The 13,338-nt window shown below is 44.2% G+C and overlaps 1 protein-coding gene across 1 annotated transcript in view; it reads right to left on the bottom strand.

Moving 5' to 3' along the window:
- LOC144755115 (ADAMTS-like protein 2) overlaps positions 1 to 13,338 on the bottom strand; it is a 319,957-nt gene that overhangs the window by 234,488 nt on the left and 72,131 nt on the right. The window contains exon 2 of the mRNA XM_078643636.1: positions 3,028 to 3,173. Coding sequence (XP_078499762.1) covers positions 3,028 to 3,173 — 146 coding nt within the window. The remainder of the gene's footprint in view (positions 1 to 3,027; positions 3,174 to 13,338) is intronic.

Here is a 13,338-nt window from a genome sequence, read left to right as displayed (position 1 = left end):
ATGGTCCTCTGGGATGAGTGACAGAATCTCGCTAGGCGCGCATGACTTCTTATTGTTTTTGGGTGATCCGGAGTCATATGGACCTACAGCCCTTCGATTTCTACACATATTTGGTACGTACTCCAGGCTTCATGTGAACATCAATAAATCCTATAGCTACCCAATCAGTCCTTGCCGAGTGGCGATGAGGATATCAATACGCCTGAGGGGTTCAAATATTTGGGGGTCTGTATTACAGACCACACGTCCTGAGGTCCTCTGAACGAAACTTGGTGCCCCAACTGGACGGCCTTGCGATAAATGTTAAGTTCTGGTCCACTCTCCCTCTGTCCATTATGGGACGCGCCACCATTTTTAAAATGGCCTTTTTTACAAAACTGGACACACACATACGCTGCTTTGGGGAGGTGGCCTACCTCGAATAGCTCTGGGGAAATGCTGTAGACCAGTTTACAAGGGAGGGACATGTTTAGGTATTACTGGGCAGGAAGAACAATTGATAGACAGAATTCAGATCAATGTCATACATTCATACCATGGTTAAAAAAGAGAAAGTAATTTTACAAATTTTACAAAAAAAAAAAGAGAAAGAGAGTACCCTTCTAGTCACACCTACAGGAACAGGGTAATAAATGCAAAAAAGAATTGAATGTTCCCTGGGTTTTTGATTTCAATGGGGAACTAAGTCATTCACTCATCACAACATGTTTCCATTTAGCCTATTCGCCAATTATATGCTATAGTAGAACCACAAAGACATAAACTATTTCGTGTACAAAAACATCAGAATTTTTATTATAAAAAGATTTTGTTTAAAAAAGTATTTGATACATTATAAGACATGAATTCATCACAATTGGTTAAAAACAATAAAATGTACAAAATCAATACATCCCCAACGTTGGGGATGTATTGATTTTGTAGATTTTATTATTATTTGCTATTGCAATTGATGTCTTTGAAAGTGTGTTGACCTCTGTACTTTTGTGTCTAGAAATTTGACCAAAAAACACCGAAATCTAAGTACCACTGAATAGACAGATATTGTTTTTAACCAATTGTGATGAATTCATGTCTTATAATGTATCAAATACTTTTTTAAACAAAATCTTTTTATAATAAAAATTCTGATGTTTTTGTACACGAAATAGTTTATGTCTTTGTGGTTCTACTATAGCATATAATTGGCGAATAGGCTAAATGGAAACATGTTGTGATGAGTGAATGACTTAGTTCCCCATTGAAATCAAAAACCCGGGGAACATTCAATTCTTTTTTGCATACATTCATACCATTCCAGTTTGAGCCAGCCACATGAAAATCAGTCTTGACCCTGCTCTCTATGGAATAGGTCCAGCCCAAACTGCCAGACCAGGTACTCCCTGGACTGGAAACAAACATCCTAGGAACGGTTTCGGGGTTTCACCCCTCATCAGCCAGGATAGCTTGACCCAAGTGGCATGGAGAGCACGGGACCCACGTCTGGACATACCCGTCCCACTCGGTGTGACAAATGCAAAAAGAACAATTGATGGATAGAATGCAGAACAATGTCACACATTCACCCCAGTACAGAGATCTGGGCCTAAATCCATCGTTTTTTGTTACGCATACCATTCCAGTTGAACCCAGCCATATGCAAATCAGCCTTGATTCTGCTCTCTATGGGAACAGTCCAGCCCGAACTGCCAGGTCAGGTACTCCTTGGACTGGAAACAAGCATCCTAGGACCGGTTTCGGGGTTTCACCCTTCATCAGCCTGGCTAGCTTGGCTCCAGGAGCAGGTATTACTGGGTGGCACACCTGCTTGTGGTGAACGATTGGTGGCTTAGGGGATTCGATGATCTGACATAAGCATTGGAGGGTTCAGAGATGGGTCGTCAGAACCTTCCACATCTTCTCTATGGCAGTGTTGTACCGAAGATTCTCCCATATGCCACACAAGTGTTTCTAGGGGTCTGGACAGCTGCTACGGAGTCTATAGCTTGGACAAAATCTAAAAGATGTATACACCATACCCTTCACTCATTCTCAAACCATCCGGTTGATAGATTAGATCGAATATTCAATGGAATCCCACTAAACTTTCGGTTTTTTTCAGTACTTTTAAATTCACTTGACAACCTCACCAGTTTTTTTTAACTCATCCCCGTTTTCCATTGAAGTTTTGCTAGAGAATTCGATTTACTTGCTTCTTTTTTGTAGATCCCAATTGTGCTTCCAGATCCAAAGGACAAAAAAATCTGAAGATGGTGACCACTCGCAGGTCTTTCCAAGGCATACATCTGACATCACTGGAGGATGGACTTGGTATCAAATGGGGGTCGACATCGATAACTCCCATACACACAAAAACAAAAAAGGGAAGGAAAGAACATTCCTGACTCAAATGCTAGATTGCGGAATAATGCACAGCATCTGAATCTAGAAAAGATTCATGCTGTGAAAGTATAGCTTTATTATTCTTAACTTCACTTCTACTAAGTGGAAGATATATATGTAAATAGATACAGGCAAGCATGTGCACCTACACACACACTACATACAGAGAAAAAACAAAGTCAGACACATGCAATGAATGGTGAGTAGGACGACGACTGGAAGATCCACCTGATGATTAGGGACACAGTAACAAACTGAATCCCTATGTGATGAGTTTCACCAATTTATAGAATCAAGGATTAACAAGGGAAACTGTGACAGGCCAAATTATAGGATGGCGATGGAGGGGTGATTGGCAGAATCATAGAGTGATGTGGGAGACTGCATGAAGTACAAGAAGGTGATGTGGAAAACAATAATTGGAAGAAGCAGAGAGTGATGTGAAAGACAATGAATGGAATTATTACAGACTCGCTTGGTAATGATTGAAAACAGTAACTTGAAGAATTAAAAAATTACGAAAGAGATCATTCCTGTTAGATTGGATAATTAGGGACACAGTGAGAGACTAAATCAGGTCACACTGATATCACATCCCTTCAAGATTAGGCCGCAATGACTTCAAAGCCAGACCAGACAGCTCACCTTTGCCGCAGGCAGTGCCTCTCCTGAGACATGACTCCTCCGCCACACGTTCGCGAACAGGTAGACCATGAGCTCCATTCACCCCACCACCAGGGGGAGACAGCATCTTCCAAAGCTGCGGCATCTTCTGACACCTCACTACTGTCCTGACAAAACCAGAGAGCGGTCAGTGAGGGGATCCACGCCAAGCACAGCCATACAACAAAGTGCACAGAAAATACAAGTCAATGTAACACACCAAGTGATATGCAAAGGTGGCTTTCAATACAACATCTAGTTCATTAGCAGAGCAAATGAAGACCTCGCTGTGCATAACCTGCTGGTCATAGTTTTGTATCAAGGCTGATCTAATTTAGGTTTAGGTTAATAAACTTAGTATAATTATATGGCTAAACATTCGCCAGGTATTTAGTGTTATAGTAAATAGTCAAACTGCAGTAGGAAAAGCTATTTATAAGGGGAGAGGTGTGGCGCCGCGGCCAGGGCGACTGACGCTGGAATCTGGGGATCAGGGTTCGATCCCCGGCTCCGGCGGCAGGTTAGCCCAGCACCATGTGACTCTGGGCAATAGCTTGCTTAATCTTCCCTACGGCCCCCAGCGCCTAGAGACCCTTACGGGTGATTGTGCGCTTTACAAATGTGGATTATTATTATTATTATTATTATTAAGCAAGTTAAAAATAAAATACTACTTACCTGAGAAGAACACAGAGCAATCAAAGATTTGACCATGTCACATCCCATGCACAACATAGTGCACATCAGCAACACATATACACACATCAGCATACACAACAATATACGCCTCACCACTGTCTTGACAAGGCCAGATAACTATTAGAGTAGTCCACAATACACAGACCTACAAATCAACACGAAGTTGGAAACAACTATGCAGACCCACAACAAAATACCAATGGAACTGTTCGCACCAGGGCATGCACGAAGGGGACACCTTACACCAACACAATACATAATAAGAACACAAACAGTAGCAATGTTCAAACACAGAAAAAAGCATAAAGCAAAAGACTGCACAAGCACAATGTGAACACAGGTTAGTGAATGGGAAAAAGTGTATATAGTTTGACTAAGAAGAGGTCTTTTTTAATGTTTTTCTTTTCACTCTTAGATGTACGACCTGGCTGTTGCATGAGTGACAAGAGTGCGAAGACGTGAGCTGTGAACATCATTTGAGCTGCAAACAAAAAAGTAAACTGAGAACACATTGGAGGTATTTGATACTGTTCCCTGCCCACACATGTGTGAAACCTATTTAAGTCCAAGTCTTAAAGTTAAAATGTGTGATGTCAGGTACCTTAATATTCACTGTAGTACATAAGTGGCTCTTCCTTGGTTATTTCACCCCCATTTTCCCACATGGTTCCACTATAGTGTGGTGTAACCTTGCTCTAGCAGACTCCACTCTGAGCTGACTGCCCCTTTGCTCCCACATGGTGAAGCCCAAAGACAGTTCTTGAAGCCCGGCCTGGAAGAACCACTTGAATCTTTCAGGGAATTGGTGTAGGATTGCATTGGAAAGGTTCAGTCCCGCACTATGCATAAGAATTGGATCAAAACATAAACTACTTATGCTACACTTTTACATGCTGGAGAAAAAAAGACAACCCTACAACATTTTGAGAGTTTGTCAAAACAATTCATCGAAGGGACAGTGAGAATGAGAAGATTTAACCTGCTCAGGAACCAGCCACGAGATCCTTGAAGATGAATGAACAGAAAACAATGGCCCAATGTACAGACAGAGAGGTCACAGTTAGTGTTTGCAAAGTGATCACCCACGTTTTGATACCTGGCATGGCAAAATGTCAATTCAGAGAAACTTTCAAAATGGCCTGCCTAATGAATGTTAATTAGACGGGCCGCTATTTGAGACCATGTGTCATTGGCAACAAACACAGGTTTTACCACCTGAATATTGAAGAAACAATATTGTGGGGCTAAAATTGAGATGCTTAATTTCACATATATGTACTTTGAAGATATATAACTTCATGGTACGTGGAATCAAGAATAGTTCATCAACACCTACCTATATACACTTTCCTTCACAATATTTTTGTTCATTGTGTATAGGTCTCAATGATTTGGTTCCGCTATATTTTTTCTTCAATATCGTGACATAAAATCGAACACAGGGATGGAGGCCTGTGTGGTATCCTGTATTCATTACCAAAGTTCTGTATGTAAGGGATGATGCACTGCTCCACGAGGGGTCCTAGTTTCCAGATGTGGCGTACTGAATTTCTGAAGTGGGTGCAAAGTGAGGGTACCGCACAACTGCAACTGGCAGCCCGCGCTAACAGTGATAAAGAAATGGAAATGGTGAGGGCTTGGGAGGCGCTAGTACAATTGATGCAAACACCACCTACTGACACTGACGAAGACTCGAGCACCAGGGTTGGAGACTCCTCCGCGAGGACTTACCCCTCCTTAAAAGGACAGCTACTATGATGTCTTACTTGGTACTGCCTCTGACACCGTAGATTGGCTTTCTGAATCTCTATGGTGTGCGCATTTACTATTGCTACAATTGTGGCTCGTAGTTCTACTATGTTTTCAACTTTTTTGTTATGCCATCAGGGAGGGGGAGAGATAACCGGGAGGGAATGGATTTGCACTTCGAGTTATGTGCCACACTGAGAAATGAGTGTCTACAATCATTTGATGAGGAGGGAGACGATATCTCAGGAAATTCTGATTGATGTTATGGCGCCTTGGGGGTTATCAGGTACTTATGAACAATTTCTTGTGTAACCTCTAATGCAGAATCGGAAGCAGTTGTAGTGCTCCAGAGCATGATTCATTTCAGCAAATTGATGATAAGTGTACGGATATACTTGACGTAAATTGCAATTTTGTGCTTGTTTCTATAAAATAATAAAAATATATATTTTTTAAAAAGGGATGATGCACTGCTCTGTAACACGCGCGTCATCCCTGGAATGTTATTATTGGAATTGCTTGGGCTGACAGTTAAAAGCCCTAGCTGGACTGAGGCAGATGCTGTGGATGGGGTCTCCCAATACCATGATGCTTTTCTAAAGAAGATCCATGAAATACGTTATTGTGTGTCCATTCTCAACTTAAAACTGGCAAAGAGCTGGTACAACCCTCTACGGATTACTGAAAGAATGCTTCCAATCATTGTGTCAAGTGGTAATGAAAGATGGAAGGGCCCTAATGCAACATTTTCCAGCAAAAGCAGAAGAGAGGCAACTCTTGTGAGAGGCACAGCGACAGTATAAAAGAAAAGCAAAACATTTATTTTAGCAGTTGCAAGGTAATATATGTGATTGCGCGTGTGAGTTTAATTAGTTTCTCGGCTCTAGCGTTCGCTGCAGCTCTCCTCCGAAGCGCCAGAGGGGTCTATGAGGAAGCTCAATGTTGTGCGGCCACTAGTACGCTTCTCTAAGACTCTCCTCAGTTTTAGAGATACCCATATAGCTTGTATGGGCACAGACTACCACCTTTTTCCTTAATTGTTGTGGTGGAACCAACTTACTTCTCCTAAACAATAAACCATCAACTACTGCCAACTCATTCTGCCATCATTTTTGTCCTTACCACTCCACCCATTGTTCAATGACTTCATAACCTTCTGCATACCCTGTCACTCTCAAGCTCCCTTTTCCACTCATCCTCCTGAATCACACCTTCTGTAATCAACCAAACGTTCCCTTCTTCCTCAACTTCTTCGCCCTCAAAATATTAATCTATTCCCTCATCATCCTTATTTTGCAAACGCAATTGTGAGACACAATCCGCTTGCAGATTATCAGCCCCTGGTACATAGGACATAACAAAGTCAAATTCTTAAAGAGAAACTATCCACTTGCACCCCCAACAGAAATTTCCTTAACTTGCTAATGGCCCAGAAAACACCAAGAGCCTCCTTTTCTATTACAGAATAGTTGGGTTCTGCTCCCGTCAAACCCTGTGAGGCAAATAAAATGGTCCTATATTTCCTGCCTGATTTCTGAAACAAGACAACTCCAAGACCTTTTGAGCTGGTGTCAGTCATTACTATATTCTTATCATTTATATCAAACTACCGAGATCCACAGCGTTCACCAAACTAGACTTAACGTCATCAAATTCCTCTTGACATCCATTACACCAGGCAAATTCCTTGCCCACATTTTCTGCAGTCTCACCAATACCTCATGCAATCTCCTGTTATGCTCCTCCAAGTCGGCACCAACTATGAGCACATCGTCTTGATATCATTTGACTCTCTCTGCTGCCTTTAGCACTCTTTCCATTGCCCTCTGAAGCACAGAGGCAGCAGATATTAAACCGAAAGGGGAAACAACCTTTACAACGCAACCATTACATCGCACTACACTTACAACGCAGTCATTACATCACAACATACTTTACAACGCATGTCACTACAACGCAGGCATTACAACGCATACCATTACAACTAATGACACTACATCGCATGTCACTACAACGCACACATTACAACACATACCATTACAACGCATACCATTGGAGTTAGAATAGTACTTTTTAACCCCTACACTATCCAACACTTACCCTACTGTTGTACCCCATGGAGTTAGAATAGTAATTTTTACCCCTGCACTATCCAACACTTACCCTACTGTTGCACCACCTGGAGTTAGAATAGTAATTTTTACCCCTATACGATCCAATACTTACCTTAAATGCAATGTAATGGTATGAGTTGTAATGGTATGCGTTGTAAAGTTAGAATGCAATGTAATGTAATGCGTTGTAAAGGTAGTTTTTTAAAATGCGATGTTGTGTCATGCCATGTAATGGAAGGCGTTGTAGTGGATGTTGCGATGTAAAAACTGCGTTGTAAGAGCATGCGTTGTAAATGTATGCGTTGTAACATCATACATTTAACAGAAAGGCATCCTCAAGAATTTATACGTGCCAAACAGTTTGATAAAGGTGGCAAGCTCGTCAGATGTTGGATCCAATTTTATTTAGTGATACTCAGAGATTAAATCCAACGTGGGGAAACGCTTGGCCCCCTTAAGGAAATTTTTTCATCTCGATGTTTGGTAGGGGGTAATGGTCCACCAGCATGGACTTATTAAGCTCCCTCAAGTCCACACAAAGTCTGGTCTCCCCATTGGCTTTATGAGCCAACACCACGGGCACAACCCTTTCAGGCACCTCAAGCTCCTGTATGATACCATTATTCAACAACTCACCCAGGTCCTTTTTCAGACTTTCTCTGACCGACAACGGTAGATTTCGGACCTTGGCAACCTTCGGTGCTGCTCTGTCTTTGAGCCTGATCAAATGCACAGTTTTTCGAACATCCTAACTCTTTTTTAAAAACATCAGGAAATTCTTTAAGCAACACTATACAGCCAGCAGAGACATTACAATTAACAGCCATGTTCCTGCTTTTAACAGTTGGAGACTCATTAGGATCCAGATAAACATGATGGAACTAACTTATAAGTGAGTCTCCTTTTACAGACACATGAACTTTTCTGGGTACAATGTAATCCCCTAATTCAGTTGACCCCCTAAAAGTATCCCACAAGTTTGTCAGGTTTCAATAACGTCACTTTGCCATTCAGTTTGCATTCATAAAATACTTTTGGTATTAAAGTAATTTTTGCGCCAAAGTCAAATTAGATTTTGACAGGTTCTCCATTAACCAAGACTGTCTCCACCAGTCCTTCAGTATCGCCTTCTTTAGTTTGTAGTACCACAAAGAAGATCCATGTAACACTTCGCTATTGTCTTTCCTCAACTTAACAGCCTGCAAGGAAGAACAGTAGGCCTCTAGCTGTGTGTTAACTTAAATATTTCTTTTTAAGCAGCCTGTGTTATTTAATGAACCAGGTTCTGCTTTTAAAAATGTTTTCCATTTGGGAAGACATGGGGAGAGCACACAGTAGTCACAACCACGGAAACATGTAATTGTGAACTGCAATAAGGGGGGAGCTGCTGATTCTAGCCTGCTCCTAACTGCGAGTCAGAGTAAGTCACTGTGAGAATTTGGCCTGGCATATGCTGTCTACTATTCTAGTGGGCACCTTGCACCAGTCCAAACTACCCATAATGATGGTAGGTTTAAAGATAACCTATATAGAAAGCTATCCTAGTGGTAGCTGTGGAGAGCAGCCTTCAGGCTAAGCCTTGAAGAAATGTAAAGCAGTTTGTTTTACCAGTCTATAATCTCATGAATGACCAAATGAAAGGAGAACCACACCAGGTATATATATAAAATATATGTATTTATTCTAAACACACTCCTCTAGTCTCTTTATGAGGCTAGAGGCATAAGTACATCAAGTAAACTTATTTAGCACAGTATACGTTTTGCCCTAGAGGCCTCACAAACCATATACTAAGAAAGTGGTAGAAGAACCACAACTGACATAGATACAAGGCCTAGAGCCTGTAGAACCGCTGGGGCCACCCGGAACCACCCAAGGTAGTGACACAGGGGACTCACGGGGACGCGTGCAGTGTCTAAACACAGCCGCGAATCACCATTAACTTCTATGGGGAAAGTCACGGTTGGAAAATTACAAGTTAAGGACACTTAGAAGAGTACTTGGAGCAAACCCCTTCAGAACTAGGCAGTTCTAGAGTCAATACCCACGGGAGCACCAGAGTATTCGAGTTACCTCACCCAGGGAAGCCGGGTGCATAGGTGTCTTTTAGTGTCGGGTTTCGTCGTCGTTTCCAATGGCGAGCTGCTGAAAAGTGCTGCAGGCAACAAAGTCAAAAGTGTCCGGATGGATCCAAGCCTGGATCGGAGTCGAGAAGAACCTGAAAGCAGAGGGGACAGAGTCTTGGTCACTAGCCAGTGACCAGGAAGGCGAGGAGAAGATGCCCACCAATGTCGGGTGATTTCAAGTGAAGAAGGTGAAGCTTCACTCTTCAGCCACGAGGTCCAGGAGGCGTCAAGGAAGACAAGGAGCTGGATTCGAGCTGTCCCATGAAGGATGTTGAGTGCTGCAGTGTCAGTGTCCGGATTGGACCTAACAAGCTTTGGCAACAGCAAATCACGCAGAAAGCAAAGATTGGCTGCAGTGCATGCCAGCAAGGTCTGAGGGACTCACCCGTTGGAGGGGAGTCAGGGCACGTCTGGAGCAACCAGGAAATCCCAAGAAACAGAAGAGTTACCTTCGTGGGGACCCACCAGTCTACGGACCAGGGATCGCGAAGGAGCCTCGAGCGGAAATGCTGGAAGCGGGCCCACGGAACACTCGTGGAGTGTAGGCTCACAATCTTCGGAGCAAATGGTGCTCGGGGCTTGGACTACAAGTAGCCCAATGCACAACTTCGGGAAATCTTGGGAAGTCGATGCACTAGCAAATGTGCACGGTGTCCAGGGGTTCCGGTTCCACGTCTCTCGTGATGGCTGCGGGTCTTAGCGTTGCTGTGATCTCATGTCGGCCTCGGAGATGTCTGGAAGTCTGGGTCCTCTGTCGCAAATCTTTCGGGACCTGGCGGGAGCCTCGGAAATGCAGACCGGCAAGATGCTTCTTTGGTGCCTGTTTAAACAGGGGAGTCACTCCTTGACCCCAAGGGAGATTCTTCCGTCTTCTAGTTGAAATAGAATGTCGAAGTTCCAGGATATATGTTGCAGAGTTTGTCCAGGGTAATCTAAAGTCCTAAGGACAGGGTTCCTATACTTATACTAAGTTTAGGGGTTGGACTAACTCTAAGGTCCTACCTATGGGAGGACCTGGGGAGGGGGTGGTTACACCCCTTCTGTTTTGTCCAGTTTCGTGCCAGAGTAGGGGCTGAGTACCAGTTTGAACTGGGATATGCACAGGGACACCAAGTGTGCCACCAGCACTGTCTGAAAAGCATTCTCTGAATGAACCCACCCAGCCCCAATACAGTAAAGCCTGTCTGGGAGGTGGTTACACCTCACTGTGACAGGAAACCTATTGTCCAGGCCTCCCCTGCCGGAGTTTCATCCAGCAGCAGGTCAAACCCGTGTCTGTGGCATCCATTTTGTGATGCCAGGGCTCTTTAAAACTATTACCGGTCAGACCAATGTGTACATGTCTCTCCCTCTAGAAGGGTGTAATTCTACTCCCGCCGCCAGGAGTGGCGGGGGGGGGGGGGGGTAGGATTCCAAAGTGTTTGACACGAAACACAACATGTTTCCATGCAGCCATTCCAAAGTTAGCATTTACCGCGAGGTTATAATGCACTTAAGAGTATATGGTCTGGCTGCATCACAGAACAGCTGCAGAGAAGTGATTCCGAAAGCTGCAGAGGGGTTCTGCTCAAGCATGGGCACCCTCTCACACAAAACCAAGCACCCTGCCTTCAGGATTGATAAGGCCTGCCATAGGAGTGACTTATAGGTTTATATGTGTCAGTGATATAAGGTAGATATAGGTAGCCTATATCTTAGTAAGGGGTGCATGCACCACCTTACCCAGGCTGCAGTAGTGGACCCGTGGTGCCATTTTGGAAGGCTACCCCGGGGTGGCATAATACATGCTTCAGCCCCTGGTAGGCCTCTGGGGTACCATGCCCTTAGTACCTAAGGTACCATATACTAGAGACTCACAAGGGTAACCCAGTAACCAATCTGGAGTGTACCTAAGGTACATGCAATCAATTTATAGAGGAAAGCAGATAGGCTGAGGCCCTGATTATCAGAATCCCAGCCAAACTTAGGGGCCGATTATGATCGCGGACGGACTTGAGTCCGTCCGCGACCCCTGAGGAGGAGGGAACGTCCGCAAGGGCTGCGTCGTTCCCTCCGAGCAGATTAGGATGTGACCGCCAGGGTGGCGGTCACATCCTCTATCTTAAACATTGCGGCGGGTGCAGCTTCAAGCTGCACCCGCCGCAAGGTTAAAAATGCATGCATCGCATTTGCATGCACAAAGCGGCAGGCACCGCGCAGTGCCTGCTGCTTTGTGCACGCAAATGTGTGCACCCCCCACCCCCCCTTCACCCAGGAGGCCCGCAACGGGCCCCCGAAGTGAAAGTCCGTATGCTTTTCCACGGCGGAAAAGCCACCGCGGAAAAGCATCTCTTTCACACCATCCTAATATGGCTGGCGGTGTCTGATAGACACCGCCAGCCATGTTAAAGCTTTTCTGCCGCGGTCAGAAGGCGACCGCGGTGGAAAAGCTGCGGACGGAATTCCAGACCCACCAGCCATCCTAATATGGCGGTGGGTCTTTGGAGACTCCGCAGCGGTTTTTCCGCATCCTCCGGGCCGGCGGTGGCTTCCGCCGGCCCGGAGGCTGCGGAAAAACCGCAATCATAATCGGCCCCTAAGTCAAAAACCATCAAATTACCAGAAACAAACGTGGGGGCAACCATGTAGTCAGATTCCACCTTCCTACAGTCACAGAACTCCATTCGTGAAAGGCTTTTCCCACTCACAAATGTGGTGGTGTACATCAAAGTATTATGCTGTGCTTCAAAAACCCACCGATTTTGTAAATCATAAGCTTTGTGATTGCAAAACCCTTTTGTACATGAATCTCTGTATTAGACACAAATTGTCTGTTGTGAAGCTATAACAACATTTTACAGTTCTAATTTTTAAAACTAACAACATCTTTACTGTCAAAAAGGGGCAATCCCTACAAATGGAAAAATAGACTTACAGCATTTTCTCAGAGGATAGAAAACTAGCCCTTTCAAAACTCCAGTACAAGTCCATCCAGTTTAAAAGAATGTGCAAGGGATTTCTAAACATGTGAAGAAAATGGTCATACTACACATTTTGCTGGACAAATCCTCCAACAATAAAGTTAGGAGAAGAAAGATGTGTCCATTAAGAGATCTGTATCGCATGAAAATGTCTGAGCAAATCAGGTTAGGCGTGCCCGCGAGTGCCTCTTGCCTTCGTTCAGACCAGAGGCAGTGGACTTTCAAAGCTAGGTCATAGTGGGTAGCTGTAGTTAAGTAAGACAGGAAAAAGGACAATCGCATGGAGGCAAACACATTAGCTGAATTTTGCTAAGATATTGTGGGCATGAGTTTGGAGTTCAGATTGCTGATTCTTTGACCCCTGAGGCGTGAGCCGGGAGGTTGATTTTTAAACTGCTTTTAAATTGTTGAGCATTTCTTCCTTTGTGTCCTTCCCCCCTCCCCCCCGCATCAGCGCTTCACGCTGCAGACCATCGCGGCTTTATTGAATCCCACACCGATGTTAGGGTGTCGGATTCTGTTTTAAGGAACTTACCTCTAATTTACCCTAACTGTGCTGGCAGACTACTTGTCTCCCCCCTCAATGAGTGGCCAACTGTAGGGCCGCCATCTCCGGGGACCGAGCAGGAAAATTAGTGGCGGCCA

This window comes from Lissotriton helveticus, chromosome 1_1, assembly GCF_964261635.1.
Source record: "Lissotriton helveticus chromosome 1_1, aLisHel1.1, whole genome shotgun sequence".
NCBI classification, from domain to species: Eukaryota; Metazoa; Chordata; class Amphibia; order Caudata; family Salamandridae; genus Lissotriton; species Lissotriton helveticus.
Note: the sequence above shows the minus strand (reverse complement) of the source record. Positions and strands in the feature narration are given on the sequence as shown.